At 39.6% G+C, this 18,556-nt stretch overlaps 1 protein-coding gene across 11 annotated transcripts in view; it reads right to left on the bottom strand.

The window, feature by feature from the left end:
• The window catches only part of OTUD7A (OTU deubiquitinase 7A), a 229,788-nt gene that overhangs the window by 93,309 nt on the left and 117,923 nt on the right, over positions 1-18,556 (bottom strand). For 7 of the 11 annotated variants that reach the window (XM_075897702.1, XM_075897704.1, XM_075897703.1 and 4 more), the window contains one exon: positions 8,044-8,198. In XM_075897702.1, coding sequence (XP_075753817.1) covers positions 8,044-8,194 — 151 coding nt within the window. In that variant the 5' untranslated portion in view covers positions 8,195-8,198. Of the gene's footprint in view, positions 1-8,043; positions 8,199-8,817; positions 9,146-9,975; positions 10,071-14,126; positions 14,277-18,556 lie in introns of those variants that run through there. The other 4 variants (XM_025178331.2, XM_025178330.2, XM_025178333.2 and 1 more) reach the window with 4 other exon arrangements.

The following is an 18,556-nucleotide window of genomic DNA, read 5'->3' as shown; positions in this document are numbered from 1 at the left end:
TTTATTTTTTCTCTTAGTACTTGTTGCAATATTTACCTATGGATAGGAGTTAGATTCCCAAACTGGTAATTACCAGGGTCACTCTTTACTTTTGAGTAAACCCAGTGGTTACAGGCTGCTTTGTACTGGGCATGGCTCAACCAAACCTCTGCTGCTACTACCCACGTTATGCCAGCTACCCTGCTATTCATATTCACAGTGTTTGTACACACAATTTAAAAAGATCATCCCCTAGTTCATCAAGGAGACATAGATTAAACGTAACTGGAAGATTATGTGCACTATATTGTATAACCGTATTTTTTAAAAAGCTCAATTATTGGGATGAGGAGAGCATTAACTTCTCAAAAACAAAGACAAACTAATTGGCTGTGTCTACATTGGCACGATCTTGCGCAAAAGCAAGTGCTTTTGCGCAAAAACGTGCTGCCTCTCTACACTGGCCGTGAATTCTTGTGCAAGAACACTGACGTTCTAATATATGAAATCAGGGCTTCTTGCGCAAGAACTGTGATGCTCCCGCTCAAGAATAAGCCCTCTTGCACAACTGTTCTTGCACAAGAGGCCAGTGTAGACAGGCAACATGAATTTCTTGCACAAGAAAGCTCTATGTTTAAAATGGCCATCAGAGCTTTCTTGCACAAAAGTGCATCTACACTGGCATGGATGCTCTTGCACAAAAGCACATCTCTTGCTCAAAGGCACATGCCAGTGTAGACGCTCTCTTCTGGAAGAGTTTTTGCACAAGAACTCTTCTGCAAAAGAGATCTTGTGCAAAATCATGCCAGTGTAGACATAGCCATAGCTTTTAATTCAATACCAAGGGTCAGTGATTTCCATCGGTTTTAAAGTGACTTTGAAAGAGTTCTTCATAGAAAAGACTGGAGGGCTCAACCCTTTAAAAAGAAGGAGACACCTCCTCTCCCTCCCCCAAATTAAAATTAACGAACCAAAAACAAAACAAAGAACCAATACATAGAAATGCTTTTTTCACACATCCTGAAACCTCAATCAGAATGTAGCAACAGAATATAGGTCAGTTAACTACATTAAGAAATCAATGGTCAATAAATGTTTAAAAATCAACATAGTCTAGCAAGGTTATTTAGAGCAAATGAGTTTTGCTAACTAGAGAAAAACAGATACCAAGTTTATGTACAGAGGAATTCAAAAGATTTGTATAAAAAAATCTTAAGAGCCACCTGCACTCACCCTGTTTTGGGGGGTTCATTAAAAATCCAAGCTCAATCTATGTTTGCAAACTGTTTGAGGAAATTTGGATTGGGGTCAAAATTAGGCAAAACGTTGTTGCTCTTGCTAAGTTTTTGTGTTTGTTTTGAATCTGAAAGGTCAAACTTAGATGTTGGCCAGATAATCAGGAAACATGAGAAGTGATGACAGTTAAAGAATCCAAGAAAGCAGCTATTATCTGTTCAAGTGAGAGAACTGTACTGTAAACAATGGGCCCCGTTCAACGTTGGTGTAACTCTACTACTTTAAATGGAGGGTGGATTTGGCCTTACTGCACCAGATCCCCAGCTTGGGTAATTGCCATAGATTCATTGAGTTTGCAAGTAACTCTTACACATCTTAAAATCAGTCTTTACAATATCAAACATTTGCAGTGAACTGTTAGAAACCCATCTACTAAATCAAAAGAAGTAAAAAGTTACATAAATATTTGTGGACTAAGTTAAAAATGATAAAGAAATGGGAGACATCTGCCTTATGCCTTCAGAAAATCTATGAGGACGGGTAAATTCATTGTATAAATTCTTCACTGTGGATTATTCAGTCAGCAGTAAAAGTTGGGATGCAAGAAACGAACAACTTGGAAACTGCATGGCAAATCTATTAATATTTCAGGTGGGTAGAAGCATTAGACAGGAATTGCTCAAAGCAGCCTATACTCCTCTCAAAGCAATACTTCTGGGGTTAATAAGGACACTACAACACCTGCATATGTTCTGTTTTTGGGACTATGAGACTGCCTTTCAGGTTTCTAAGACAAAAACTTGAATCAGCTCAAGTCAGAGGTTTCTCCTCAGAAAATAAACTCTCTTAGAAAAGAGAACACTTTTCCCTAGTGAAAATAAACTTTCATATATTTGATCATTGGTATTTCCGTCAATGTGGAATGCAATAAGGACAGGAACAACAAAATCATATTGATGTAGATCTACAGACTATAGAGTGGCTGATGGAAGCTGCTATGACAGACAGGTCTCCAAGGGCTATCTAAAGTGTGCCAGTGGCTGCACCAACATACAAAGCAGCACAGAGAATGCAGGTAGTGGTTTACAGACATTTTAAAGCCCTTCATGTGTTTATGTTTTAGTCATTTTTCTTTCATAACAATTCAGGGAAGATTAAAAATCCATAAACATAGCTCATTTTGTTTTTGTTGTAGGCCAAAACTATTCCTTGTTCCTTTCCAGGAAGAGTTACTTGTGGTTCTTTAGCTATGTTGTTCATATATACATTCCACTGATGGTGCACATATATTCTGTGTATTTGAGTCCTTTGTTAATATAGAATGTGGATATTATGGGACTCCATAATAGGGTGAAAAAGGGCAGGTTGTGTAATATGGACAAAACATCTCAAATAACCACACTTACTGTAACCGTTTCTTCTTTGACTCCTTGTCATTTACATCCCACTTATAAAAAGTAACAGAGAGGTAGCCGTGTTAATCTGATCTTGGTAAAACAAAAAGAAAAAAATTATGTAGCGCTTTAAAGACTAACAAGATAGTTTAGTAGGTGATGAGCTTTCATGGGGCAGACCCCCACGAAAGCTCATCACCTAATAATCTCTCTTTTTAGTCTGTAAAGTGCTACATCGTTTTTTCCCTTTTATTCCACTTATAGTGAGTCACGAGTAGTGACTGTCTGATGGAGGTGGGTGGTAGGTGTCCAAATAAATAATAATGATAAGACAGCCAAGCATCGGATTATGATGCTTTTGTAATGGTGTAACGCTGTGTAAAGGCTTGTCTAGAACTCCATATAGCTGCCGTACATCTCTCTTCTATGGGCACATACCTCAAAGAAGCTGTGGTTGAATTTTGAAGGAGATTCGGGAAAAGGAGGAGAATGCTGAAGAGAAAACTCAAGCCTCACAGACGCAAGCTGGATTGAAGAACTGTGGGGGTAGACTGCTGGGAGAGGAATGTGTCCAGTGGAAGCTTGTGACTAAACAACTAGACAGGTGAAAAGACCAGCTCGTAAAGGAGAAATAGATCTCAGGAACAGGTTTGCTGAGCTGGAAAATGAAAAAGGGGCACAGCAGGCCATTACTTAAGAAGGGAGAGCAAGGAAGAAGAGAAGAGCAGCTACTCCTGCAAAACCCAATGAGATCAGATCCCAGGAGGATACAGGTTGACTTGCAGAAAATGGTGAGTGAACAAAAAACAAGAGGATGAGCAAAACTGCATGAACATTAGAAAAGACAGGGCTATGTAACTAAAGACTGCCTACTAACAAGAATGCACAGGCCTGTCACAAGAGCTGATCCTGAGACCAGAAGGGTGTGCTGCCTGCCAGGAGCTAAGATGCAGGATATGGACCTGAGGCTAAAGTGGATCTTAATGGGTGCTGGAAAGAATACTACTCAGAATTATGTGATATAAATTGGAGGTCCCACACCTACTAATAATGACAGAGCCCCAAATATCCCTGGATGAGATAGCAGACAGATTCCTTCACCAAATAGTCACCTCACCAACAAGAGGAGGTGCTGTTTTAGATTTAGTATTGGTATGTAGCATGGATCTCAGAGAACTGGCTATAAAAGACAGCTTTAGAGAATCATGAGGTAGTTCAGTTTACATTAAATGGAAGGATAAACAACAATAGGTCTATGTAGGCCCAGCTGGCTTAGTCCTGGGCCCCAGCCCTGTGTTCAGGCTCACAACTAAACAGTTAAGGGTCCCCTTTCAGTCTGAGTACGGGGTGGGGCAGGCATCCAAAAGCATTTCAACAGTCTGTAGGCCAGCCCAAGCCCTGGGGCAGCATGGGGCAGGATAACAAACACACAATAAGTAGCCTTTAAACCAGCCCTTAAACCAGCCCAGGCCCTAGTGCATGGTGGGGCAGGCACACAAACAATGGTTCACAAGTTCAGGTAGGCCTGGGCCCTGGTTCAGAGCAGGGCAACAAATAGTTGAAAGGCTCAGGCTGAGTGGGGAGGTGGGGTCAGGTCTTCTTGCTGGCTGAGAGCCAATAAGCGCAGGGGGTTGATCACCACAGGGGGAAACCTGCCACTCAAGGTGAAAGGCAGCAGGGGAGACACAGGCTCATCTGCTCCACTGCATCCCAGCCCAGGGCCCTAAGAGTGGCAGCGTGGGCTGCCACTGGGTCACAGGAATCCTGGCCACAACACGTTAACCAGTTGACCTCCATCTCGTCAGCCAACACAGTGACAGCTATCCCATGGCCGCTTCCTAGTCCCCACTGGACTCCTCAGAGGCCACTGGGGATGATGGGGTTGGCACAATGTCTATGGGCTCTGGGTCCTGATCAGTCAGTGGTCCAGGCAACTCAGGCCAATCTCCTGGGTCCAGCAGCTGCTCTGGCCATCCAGGCCAGTCCTCGGGACTTGTCAATGACTGGGGTGGCCCTGGCCAATCTTGTGGGTTTGGCAGTGGCCCAGGAGGCCCAACCCTGTCTCTTGGGCCTAGCAGGGGCCCTGGCGGCTCAGGCCAGTTCTCCCTTCTCAGGCGGGTTAGCAGGGCTTTCCTCCTGGGGAGCTCAGGTGGAGCATCTGGCTGGCTTGGCAGCCGGACTCCAACTCAGCTGTGAGCTCCTCCTTTTATACTTCCTGCCCTGCCTTTCTGCTTCCTGTGGGTGGGGCTGGGTTATTCTAGCATCAGCCCCCAAAGGGTTTTTAGGGAGTGTTTCCCCTTCCGGGTCAGCGCGAGGCCATGTTGACTCACTATACTCTGCAATTAGGGTTCATGTTTTGAAAAGGGCAAACTTTAAACCAGTGGTCCACAATGCGGTGCCCACAGGCACCATGCCGCCCGCCTAGTGACCAGGGCTGGTCCAAGCCATCCTTACGCCCCAAGCTCTGGGCACCCAGCAGCCGCAGAAGGTTGGGGACCACTGCAGTTTAAACCAAAGTAAGGGAATTAGTTAGGAAAGTAGACCAGACTGAAGAACTCAGGGATCTGAATGGGGTGGAAACTTGCAATTGCTTTAATTCAAAATTGCAGAAGCCATCTGAAGCCTGCATCTCAATCAAGGGAAAAAAATTCATGGGAAAGGGTTGCAGAACAAACTGGATGAGCACGCATCTCAAACAGGTTATTAAAAGAAAGCAGAAAGTCTACAAGGAATAGAAGATCAGTAAGAAAAGCTCTCCTGGAGGTCAGAATGGGTAGGGGAAAAAAGTAAGAACTGCCAAAAGCCAAGCAGACGTGGACCTTGCAAAGGAAATTAAAACCAACAGTAAAAGGTTACAAAGCCATATAAATAAAAAGAAAACCAGGAAAAAAGAAAGTGGAAACACTAAATGCTGTGGATGGGATGCAGATTAAAGATAATCTCAGCATGGCACAATATCTAAAACAAATACTTTGCCTCAGTTTTAACAAAGGTAATGAGGAGCAAGCAAACTGGCAGGGTGATTAATAGAAATAAATATATTTAAGTAGAAATACCACAGCTGAGGTGAAAGTCAAACCCAAACAGCTTAATGGGACCAAATCTGGCTGTTGGTGGGCACCCAAGAATAATAAGGAACTGGCACATGAAATTGCAAGATCATTAGCAAGGATTTTTAATGAATTCATATATGTGTGGGTTGGACCATGTGATTAGAGAACTGCTAATATAGTATCTATTTTGACAAATCCTTATGTGTTGAAAAATCCTTATGAAAATATCTTAAAATCAGAAGATTATATTTTATCTTCATAAGCTTGAGGAAATTCCTGAGAGAGCAAATACTAAGAATTTGGAGTGTCTGCCTAATGCAGTTAAACACTATGAATTAGACCATTAAGAATAATTAAACTGCTTGTTGTCAACTTCTTTGTTAGTCTTTTCAATATCGCTTTAGTCACCTACTACAAATGGAGATAAATCACCAACCCAACCAATAACAGTATTACTTATATATAGCCTTTGATGGAAATTTACAAAGCACATTGCAAACATCAGTTTTGCCCAGTAGCACACCTAGGAAGTAGGTACATCCCCTTGTCACAGGTGAGGAAAACAAAGCAAAGATAGCAGAGAGTCAGCCGCATCCTGCCACTCTGACAGACAGACTCCAGCTTCTAGACAACCTTATGCCCCTACAGTAAATAATAAAATCACCTGCCTTTTGCTAAGAAAGGGGTGATCATATCCTTTTTAAGGAAGCCTTAAGATGCAAGTAAGTTTGTCCTCTAATAGATTTAAGAAGCCTCCTTGTACAGATGCAACATTTATAATAATGAGACATTTTTCAAACATATTTGGCTGTAAACCCTCTCATTGAATGACAGATCCAGCGGGCACTCAGCTGAGGGGAGTAATTCTCTCTGAAGGAGATGACCAAGGATGCAAAGGAAAGAAAAAATAACCCCGTCTGCCAACTGACATACTCCTCACTTACGCTAGGAGAACATGGAGTGGGAAGGAAGGAGACTCCTCTATCAGCCCACAAAGGGAGTTGGGGGTGGGTGAGAGTAACTCCAAGTATGTGTGAAAGAACCAACCAAAAATTCTTAAACTTTTCTTCTACCCAAGGAATACAGACATTTCTGCTTGTGGGACACTGGCAAACATATGTCCCATGCCATATGCACAAGCAGCTCAGCTATTTTTGCTATTTAATTCCCTATGTCACCTAGTGAGCCTTGTCCCTGAACAAGTCAGCTTAGCACGCAAGAGGTTTGTGCATCCAAAAAGCCTCATAATGTTACCACTGGACAGGGCTGTTAGTATTCAAAGTATTAAAGAACTGTCAAGTCCTCTTCAATCAGAACCCAGTTCTGCACCCTGACTAACTATACTTTACTCCGTCTCCATGAACAGACTCTCTAAGATGGGGGCACAGTTCTTCCATCCCCCAAGCGAGCCAGGCTGAACAGCCATGTCATAAAGATAATGATGGACTTCAGCCCATTATGGCAGATCAGTCAGACAAAACAAAGGTCTTTTGTTACATTTAGTGAGTGCTAAGGATAACATTGACAGTTGCATGTTCTAAGGACTTATTTTTATGTAATACGGATGTCTTGGGAACCAAAACAAGTATGACATATTGTAAAACTGTACACCACATCATATACAATTCAGAGTTAACACCGTATCATTCCTTATTATCTAAAAAGCATGGAGTAAGGAAAATATATTACATCAGATAACTTTAAATTAAATATTATTCAAGCCCAGCTGCTATTACACTGATCTGCCACTGTGACCAGGAGATATATTCACCAGTATATTTAAAAAACAAACAAATAGTAGGTGCTCTGTATATGCTGAAATGTGACTATACAGGGAAAAACAAATATTGGCCCTTAACACGGGAGTCTTTTTATAAATATAACATTAAAACATCTTTAACATTTGGCAGCACCTACAGCCAGCCCAGATCAGAAGATACACAAAACCAATCCACATCAGTCTCACTATTAACGAACATGACACAAAATTCAGGATGGATTTCCATATTAGAAGATTAAGGTAACTAATGAAACCTTTCCTTCGTACTCTCAGACTTTCTTTTGATGACTAATGAGCATGGCAGGCAGCTCAAAATGACAGAGTCTGAACCTAGGTGAAAGACTTTCCCCTCACTTTTTAGGTAAGAATATAAATCATCTAGAGCATCACCTTTACCACAGTAACAGAAAACAGCTGCATTGATATAATCTTGTGTGATTAAACTGCCAGACGTATTGGCTTTTTGGCAGAGATATCCAGGAATCAATGATTTAACAGACTATACTAGATACTTTTAAAGACTGTTTCACCATTTACAGACTACTGCATGAAAGCAATAAATATGAGGAAAAAGTGCTAAAGGCTTATGGGGTATGCTTACCTTCCAGCAGGTCTCTTGCCAGACCTGGTTCTGCCCCTGTGGACCGAACAAAGTCTGACAGGACCGCGTCCATATCAAGAGTCATGTGATCATGTAGAAGTGCTGCCACACACGCAGCGGTAGCAGGATTGGTTGGTGGTCTACAAGGCATCCATCTATAAATGAGAACAAAAATACAGTTTTAGATGTATCGATCACAATATGCTATAAAATAATGGAAATCATACTTTTTTTCCGGAACAAAAAACACGCAATTACAAATTTTAATAAATGACAAAAAAGGTCCAAGTTACAATGATTAAACAAAGAAAAGAAATTTACATAAATACCATGTTAATTGCATTTATGATCTGCATATGTTTAAGCTCACAGTCTGTTCCAGTGACTGAGTATTTTAATGACTAGTTCTCATCTTTCACACTTTCTGTGCTCTTTTCACTTTTTTTTCTGTACAACTTTTCAGTGCACAAAGAATTTACAAATTTAAAACTTCATAACAACAAGGTGTTAAATGTCAAAGACTCCAAACAGGCACATGCTTAACTCTAAGCGTGAGAATTGTCCCATTGGTTCAGTTAATGTGCGCAAAGTTAAACATATGCTTATGTGCTTATCTGGACCAAGGCCATATTGCATGACCTTCATGACCTTCGTGTTTACATACTTGGAATATAATACTTATATTAGAACTCATTATTTGTTCCCTTATTTGTCTCAATAGGTGTACCAATACATAGGTATACCAATACATAGGAAAATTTCTATATTCCCTGCCTTGAAGATGCGCTGGATAGGGAATCCGAGTTTTCCCCCATTTCTTTTGAACTACTGCTGTCTTCCTCGTAGAAGTACTGTGAATCACCACCACAATCAGCAGCAGCAGCAGCAACTTGTACCTCTTTTGTTTGAGAAGCTGCATTAACCAGCCTGCTAACCATTTTCAGCACTGTATCTCTTTTAACTACAATAATGATGACAACCACAATGAATGGAATGACTCCAAAAGCTACTACTAAGCCAATTTCCAGATCATTACTGCTCATATTTCCTGGAGGTGGTAGGTATCTCTTCTCCCCCGTTCCTCTCTATCATTTGAGTTGATAGTCTGGAGGGGCCCACACATCTTTACAATGGCAGTTTATCTGATTGGTTGTACATACCTTTTGGCATCACAATCAGTGACATGTGCTATTAATACAAATCTTGTCAGGACCACACAAAGCAATGCAGCATCATTTATTTTTCCATCTCAGCATGATTAATAACAGCTAAATACATTTTGAGGATAACACTGTATGCTTCTTAAAGTCACTCTTACATGCCTAGTCTTTATAAACACTTTTCTAGTTTCCCTCAAATGTAATGACTATTAAAACATAAATCCACATATTGCAAAATACTGCACATCACACCAACCACCCTCAAATCTAACTGGAATGGAATTGACTATATTTGCTAACTAAATTCAATTTCACCCTGAATTCAGTAATTTTCAGGCAAACAGTAAATCACATTACTATAAATATCACAGACACAATTGTAGTGTAGTAATCCCAGTATCCTCTATACATGGATTCTTTCTACTACTGAGTTTCTGGTGATGGAACTCCCCAACAAACTAAGAAGTCAAACAACGACCATAGACACACACAGAGAAATTCTGGCCCTAATGAAATCAATATCAATTTTGCCAGTGACTTCAATGGGATTAGGATTTCAACCATGCCTTCTGCTTGTCTCAGATGCAACTATAGATCATGTTAATACAATTAAAATTATCTCAATGATTAATTAAAACACAATCAACAAAATCTTTACTTAAAAGCCAATAACCAGATATTTTACAGAAACTGTTCCAGGCCAGCTAAACTAATTAATTATTTCATAACAGGTGAAAATAATTGTTAATTATTTCATATCACAATAGACCACCTTTTTGTTAAAGAAAATCTTCCTGAAGTGGTAGGAAGTCAGGTTTCCTTTGCAGAATGATTCACTTGTTTCATGGCAGAGTGATGCAGTATGTGTTCAGCAGCTTACTGTAGGTTGTTTGTATCATCCAGTTGCTGAGAAAAGTAACAATCACACCAGTATGTGACAATGACTCATGGCCTAGGAACCAGCACGTAGCAGCTAATGGAACCACAATCATAGCTGATGAAATGCAAATGTATTCTTGTTTTTTGTACAGATAATGGATTTTTATACGAGCAAGTATGCAATTAAATCTTAAGCAAGTGAAGTATTTTCAACTTAGAAAAAATGCTCTAGAAGCCCCCTTTGCCTATTATGTACTAAAAACCACCTGTGGAAACAAAACAGAAGGGGCTTTTCATTTTCTGTCACCCACAATTTCTCTTGTACAGCATCAAAGCAAAAATAATTGGGAAGGAAAATGCAATGTATGTCCCATGTCTGGCATTTCTTCAGAGGCACAACATAAACAAGCCTATGTGCAATCAGGAGGTTTTCTTTAGTATTTTACTTTTATTGTTCACCAAGTAAAGGGACCTTAAAATAGAAGTAGCTTTAGGAGAAAATTATCCCCTGCCGCTTTTAAATCTCTCCTATGTTTGTTTTTTCCCTCCTAAATACCCTTGGATCTGAGGAAAGGTATAGCCATTAGTGATACAAAATATACACTTTTGTTATGAGAGATTTTCTTGATAAGTCAATGGGTAAGAGACGACAATCCTTCTTACTGTAGCTAATACCCATTATTGATTATTTCCTGAAGAAGTAGAAGTTAATCGACTTTTAGAGAACTCTCCCTGCCAACATTTAGAGCAGTTGTTTTTAAGAATAGCTGGAGCAAACATATTTATCATATCGTCAGTATTCATTTTAAAGGGTTTTTGAGGATCCACAACCTGTATCATAGCACATGTGTGTATATATCCATATGTACAAACACACACAAGCTCTTCAGAAGTTTAACAGCTGTTGCTCAACATTGTCAAAAAGTTAGGAATGTCATGAAAGACAGTAGGTTCAGACAGTAGTTCTCACCATAGGATATTTATTATTAAATACCTTGGATTTATTAGACAGCATGTGTCTCTTCTAAAGCAGTTTATAAAATTAAATTTGTACATATGCTACAAAATGATCATTTCACCAACTGGGAAAGCAATTGCTACATGGGGGATTGGTTTGTCCCTCTTAAAGATGTGTTGTACAAAAGACCTTGAAAAATGGATCGATTCAAATTGTAAGTGTTTGAGATAAAGCCAAATGTGATCTGGCAATCTAGGCCACATACATTTTTATTTAATTTAATTTACCTACATTGCACTCGTTATTGTGATATCAAGCTGCATTTCAGAACCAGGTAAAAGAACCATCTGGATCACAACTTTTAGCACAATTGGGCAAGGGAAAGGTATAACATTTTTAAAAAGATCACACAAAACTAGTAATAACAAAGGGGAAACATGAAAAGATTTACAGGACCTCTTAGAAGCAAAATGCAAGCACTTCACAAAAGCCAATTACTTTGACGGATTATGGCTAAATTTGACTGTAGGGCTACTATACAGTAGATGATTTTTTCAAACTATTTTAAACATGATGTTCAAAGACAGTAATGTTGCTGCTTCCAGTATTTTCCTAGTAAACACACATTCATTTCTAAAACAGATGTATACAAGGGGGGGGAGGAGAGAGACAAGAGAACATTGTAACCAAAAATCTGCATACTTAATTTTCTTTATGACAGGGAGAATGGCTGAAATAAACCTGAGTATTTTCTGTAATAAGATGCATACATTCAGAGTCAAGTTTAAATAGCTTGTTGAAGATGAATGATACAGGGCATTAGTAAATTTCAGATCTTAATCATAAATGACTCACCTGGTAGTAAAACGTTTTGCAGTTTTTTGACACGTATTTTCAGCGTAGTGAAATATAATAATTAATTAATGTGGGGGCCAGATCTTTCAAACATTTGGAAATTTCAGCTATATGTCAGTCTGAATAAGTTAACTCCTGGATTATCACTATACTAGCAATATTTCTGTATTTTTAATACTAAGTTTCCCCTTCCATAATTTCAAAAATTTTCTGAAAAAACACTTCAGACTTGGAAATATTTTGTGACATAATATATGTTCCACATTCCCAAGGTTCTGTTGAGTAAATGGGCAAAGCAAGTTGCCAGTTAAACTCAGAAGGCTTGCATAAATCGAAAGAGGTATATCATAGTGCCAATGAGGGATCCGAACAGGTTTGAAAAATTAAGACCTAATGACTAGCATACAGTTTCAGTTGTAAGCAACCTATAAGTATCACCTATGCCCCTCACAGATACACATCAATGTGGCTGAAAGCAACACATTATTAAGAATTTATGGTGAGTCAATATTACAAAATGTGCACGGGCAAAACGGTAGGGGGAAAGCTCAGGCACCACTGAAGTTAACTGCAAAACTTCCATCGACTTCACGTACCACTGTACGTTAGGCCTCAGTTAGTCAGGGAGATAGACTGTATGACCTAGTAAATCTTAAAAGTTTGGATTCGTATCTCTAACTCATTAAGGGTTCATCTACACTGCAAGGCTATCCCGAAATAGCTACCTTGTATCTACAAAAGCCACGTTGTTTTGAAACATTTTTTTTAAATAACGGACATGCTATTTTCCCATCCCAGTAAACCTTGTTTCATGAGGAATAAAGGATGGCTTGAAATTGCGCTTTATTTTGAAATTTGGCGCTGTGTAGATGCACCCTAAAACTTCCTTTTCTTCGACAGTAAAATCCATCCACATCTTACTTGTCTTTCCCTTCTCAGTCCCACACCTCAGTCCACCCTATCAATAAGGCCCATCTTCTCCTCACAGCTGCTGCGATCCATTGAACCTTCCCAATTAATGACTCTGCCTGTTCAAAATGTTTGTCAAAACTATGCAACAAAATGACCCCACCTCTTCAACATCTACTTTCTACACCAAAATGAAATAAATGAAAATCACAAAATCTTCATCTGAAAATTTCCAGGTTGAGTTTTCAGTTTAAAAACTCCAACATTTCTGTAGAGGAAAACCACCCCCAGCATTTTAGACCAGCTCTTCTCATGACCTACCCACCCTTTTCCCCAATTTAATTTTTATGACTGACTGCTCAGTTAAATAGTTTTCCTTCCTGATAATAAGACAGAAAGACACAAATCAAGGAACTATGTTTAGCTGATTTAGTACTACTCAAATCATTACACCAGCCATGAATAAGTTGACAGTCCATCTATCATGTGTGACAGATGGAACCCACAACACTTCATTGATGTTTGCATTTGGAATGGCCCATCAGCGAGATGGAACATGTTCAAATCTAAATCTGGAGTTCAGCTCCTAGGGGGCTTGGTCAAGGCCTCTCGCTAGCTTAATATCTGAGGGATGTCCAAGACTGGCAGCACTAGAAATTGAAGTCCTTTGCACAAGACAGGTGCAATACACTACCACGATGTACTCATTGGGTCCAAATGAGGACAAGTCCACAGGCAAGTAGGTAAAGGCTGTGTCTACACTGGCATGAATTTCCGGAACTGCTTAAAACGGAATAATATTCTGTTTTCAGTTTTTCCGGAAAAGGAGCGTCTACATTGGCAGGCTGCTTTTCCGGAAAAGCCCTTTTTCCGGAAAAGCGTCTGTGGCCAATGTAGAGGTGCTTTTCCGGAAAAGAGCCCCGATCGCCATTTTTGCGATCAGGGCTTTTTTCCGGAAAAGACTACTGAGCTGTCTACACTGGCCCTTTTCCGGAACAGTGTTCCGGAATAAGGACTTATACCCGAGTGGGAGCAGAATAGTTTTTCCGGAATAGCGGCTGATTTTGTAACAGTAGAGCATCGTTGCTTTTCCGGAAATTCAAGGGCCAGTGTAGACAGCTCGCAGCTTATTCCGGAAAAGCGACTGATTTTCCGGAATAAGTGGCCCAGTGTAGACACAGCCAAAGTGTTCTCTATTCTCATTTGGTCTCTGGCCTCAATTTAGAGGCTGACACTTAGAGGAATTACTGGTAATGGGATTTTGGAATAAAGAGACCTGACATACATTTCATATTGATCACCAAATTAATTTTTTTGCTCACATTGATAACTTTTGATCAGCCTCAACTTGGGGAAGACTCAAAACACTGACTTAAAAGTCAATAGCCCTTAAATCCAAATATCCTGAGCCATCCAAGCCACAATATAAATTAAGCAGAACAAGATTTTCCTGGTAAGCTTGAAACCCTTTCTTGAGCTGGAAAGAAAGCCAGAACCAATTATCAGTGCATTTATGACATCATGAAACACCTCTGCATTGCTCTCATGGTGACAAGAGTCATCAGAACCCCATACTCTGTGTGTGTCAACAGTCTTATAGCTCACATGTAACTCATAAGTTGCACCAAAGATTATGTCAAAAGCCTAACTTCCCCCCAAAGAGAGGTTGCTTTCTGTTGTAGACACTTCATCTTCTAAGATCCAGACATTCAAATAAAGAATACTTGGGCATTCTATTGTTAATGCTCCTCTGGGTGATGTGAGAAGAGAAGGCAACAGAGGTAAGAGAAGGTAACTGGTTTCAGAGAGGTAGCCATGTTAGTCTGTTTCAGCAAGAACCACGAGGAGTCCTGTGGAACACTAAAGACTAAAAATGTATTAGGGCATAAGCTTTTCTGAGCTACAGCTCACTTATAGACTCAGACTTTAAGGTCAGAAGGGACCATTATGATCATCTAGTCTGACCCCCTGCACAATGCAGGCCACAGAATCTCACCCACCCACTGCTAGAATAATCATCTCGCCTATATCTCATATATTGAAGTCCTTGAAATGATGGTTCAAAGACCCCAAGATGCAGAGAATCCTCCCGCAAGTGACCCGGGCCCATGCTACAGAGGAAGGCAAAAAACCTCCAGAGCCTCTGCCAATCTACCCTGAAGGAAAATTCCTTCCCAACCCCAAATATGGCGATCAGCTGAACCCTGAGCATGTGGGCAAGACTCACCAAGCAGACACCCAGAAAAAAGTTCTCTATAGCAACTCTCATCTTCCCACCATTGGCCTATTTACCACTGATAGTGAAAGGTCAATTAATTGCCAAGATCATGTTATCTCATCATCAGATGCATGAGGTAGAAGCTTCAGTGTGGCAGGGATTTATACATACATGCAAGCATGTAATTACAATTCCCCCTTAAGGTATTCTTAACTTCTTATCAACTGCTGGAAGTGGGTCACATCCACCCTGACTGAATTAGCCTCATTAGCACTGATCTTCCACATAGTAATATAACACTCCCATCCCTGCATATATGTATAAATCCCTGCCATACTGAAGCTTCCATTTCATTCATCTGACAAAGTGAGCTGCAGCCCAGAAAAGCTTTCAGCCCCGATACATTTTTAGTCTTTAAGGGGCCACAGGACCAGTGTTTACACTGGTAACTGGACTAAAGGCCACAGCTGAAATTTGTGCTGAAATAGACTAAGTCAAAGTGTGGTGTTATCCCCCACTGCCAATGCTCCATATACAGTAACCAATCAGAAAACCCAAGAATATCTACTTCTTGGAGAAAACAGAACCACTTCTGATTCATGAGAACTCTCTCACCTCTGTACAAGAGAAGCGGTGTATAACAGAAGCCGGTTAGCTCTGTTCTCTCAGCTTTCTTCAATTTAGGCAAGAATTAATCTTTAAATCAGACTTTCATAAAGGTCCTTCTTGCCAGAAAGCCACTTTTAGCAATAAAAACACACCCAGATGGGAAAGGAAAGAAGGACTTAAGCAAGGAAAGAAAACAAACTTTAAGGAAGGAGACAGTGTGACTCACTATGAATTAAAATTCGGAATCCAGCTGGCTGCCAGACTTTTTGTTCTAACCAAATAAACACAGCACCTCCTACACTACCAAACCATCACCATGTTTGCTCCTGATAGCAACTGTAACTTTTAACACTTGATATCTGCTCCAAGTGGATATGAAATATTACGAGAGTGATCATCGGCCTATGAAAGCACAGTCTTCCTCAAAGAACAACATTCATCTCATGGACAAGAATAAATGCATACATAAATTTGATACTTAGCACCTGAGTATTTTCTTTATACAAAATCAGAACCTTCTTAGAATAAGAAGTTGTACTCCATTGTGAAGGACTACAAGAAGTGACTTTCAGAAATGCCATGCTTTTGGCATCTAATGGACAAAGGGGTTGAAATTGCATGCAAAATGTTTCCACTTCTAAAGACTTCAAATTAAAAACAAAGACAGCTCATAAAAATACACTCAGAAACCAGACAAAGCCCAGTTAGCAGAAAGGCTTCCATCAACTTTAATGGGCTTTGGCTCTTGCAGCCTTTAAGACCAGAAGGGGCCATTATGATCATAGTCTGATCTATGAGCTATCAATGTCATGTAGTCATGCAATCCCAGAATGCCTCAGGTGAGGTATTTCCAGAAGAGATGGGGAAGTATTTCTACTATTATCCAAGGCATTCGTGAAGACCTCATCTGGAATAGTGTGTCTAAGTCTGGTGTCCCATGCTTAAGAAATGTGAATTCAAACTTGAACATGTGAAAAGAAGGGTTCTAGGATGGTCAGAAGAATGGGAATCTCTCTCAAACAAGAAGAATTATGGAGCTTAGATTGGTTAGCCTAACAAAATAAAGACTGAAGGGCAATATAATTGCAAGGTGGACACTGGGAAAGGGGAGGAGTTATTTAAATAAGGGCCAATGCTGGCACTAGACCAAATGCCTATAACTGGCTATCGATAAGTTTAAACTTTAAATCAGATTAACTTTTCTAGCCTACTGAGGATTAAGATTTGGAATCTTCCAAGGGGATCAATGATTTTTAGACTGACCTTGACAAATTTATGGAGGGGGTGGTATGGTGAGATTGCTAATTGCAGACAAAGAAGGATCACATGCCATTGTAGACAAATACATCCAACGGTTGGCAATGGGACACTGAATGATTATTTATTTTTTAACATGAAAACTCTAAATGTCTGATTAACATTGCTGATACCACTTGACTCATGGGGTAATGTGAAAGATAAAGGCAAATTGTTATCCTTTTCAGAGGGGAAATGTTTTACTTTCAGACCTATATGGTACACCCCCCATTTTGCATAGCTCCAGAAACCGAAAAATATTTTTAATGAGTTATATCACATGTTAATGGATTTAAAATGTTAAAAAAGAATATCACTTAATTCTATTGTCTAGAGGGTGGACTAAGTAAGTAAAATGAATCTATGAAATTAAACCACATCTGATGCAGTAAACAACTGGTTTCTTTTAACTAAGACTTCCTCTGTTTTCTCCATGTGAAGTGCATCCCACAGCATTCAGCCAGTTACAATAAAGACTTTTCATCCTCTTCTTACAGCATTTCTAAATATGTTCCACTTTTGAAGAAACATTTTGCCAAGTGCACATTTGCAAAATATTTGAGGAAGCAAAATTAAACAACCAGATCCATCAGATTAGATTTGCTTTGCATTTGAGTTGACAAACCACAAACAGTAAGGGAACTGGAGTTAATGCTGTCACTCAGCTTTTTCTTCACTAGGCTGTAATAGCATATAGATATGAAAGGTCACAAATTGCTCAAACTCATCTGCCCAAGTAACAAGGTGGTGAATTATTAAGGAAAGAGCAGCAGCCTGAGTAATGGAAATAAAATGTGTAATTAAATAAAACATATAGCAATTACTTAGAATCTCTATAGTATTTACAATGACCAACACAGAGACTCACATCTATTAGTAATTAATATAGACTACCTAAGGAAAACTTGGCTATTTCCAAACATGGATTGTCTTCTTCTCAGTCCTGGTTCATTTGGGCTAACTTAACTTCCACTTCATTTTATCCTTCATGACCTCAATTCAGTAAAGTGCCTCCATTTATGATACCACTTAAATACATGCTTAATTTCCAGCATTCTAAGTTAATGGGACTTATGGGCATTACAGTTAAGCCTTTAATGAGATACTGCCTTGAACTGGAGAGGACTTAAAGCAGATGCCTAAGTGCTTTTGTAAACTACTGTCAGTTTCTGTTGGAAACACATTTTCATGAATTCCCACAAAACGAAGTCTGCAAGATATGTAAACTGGAGGTGGTGGAAAAATGGACAAAATTTCACACAAGAAAAATGAGATCTCAGATTTATTTCTGCTTCATGAGGCTCAAAACATATCAGAGAGAGAGGTAAGAAAGACTTTCTATGTAAAACTGGCATGTTTGACACTCAGAAATCTTGAATTTTTAAATAGTGTTATGTAATATGAGAGATAAAAGGATTAATTGTCCACATCTTCCATCTCACATAGTCATTTACAGCTGTTCAGAGTGAGTGGAAAATACTACCAAGTTATACAACATTTACATCTATTTTGCAGAAGTAGCTATGACTACACAAGCAGTGTACCTGGCTGATACAATTCTTTACAGAAAAATTTAGAACGCACCCTGCACAATTGCTTCATTAAAATGGCTTTCTATCATCTTTATTC

Source organism: Pelodiscus sinensis, chromosome 14, assembly GCF_049634645.1.
Source record: "Pelodiscus sinensis isolate JC-2024 chromosome 14, ASM4963464v1, whole genome shotgun sequence".
In the NCBI taxonomy this organism is placed as follows: Eukaryota; Metazoa; Chordata; order Testudines; family Trionychidae; genus Pelodiscus; species Pelodiscus sinensis.
Note: the sequence above shows the minus strand (reverse complement) of the source record. Positions and strands in the feature narration are given on the sequence as shown.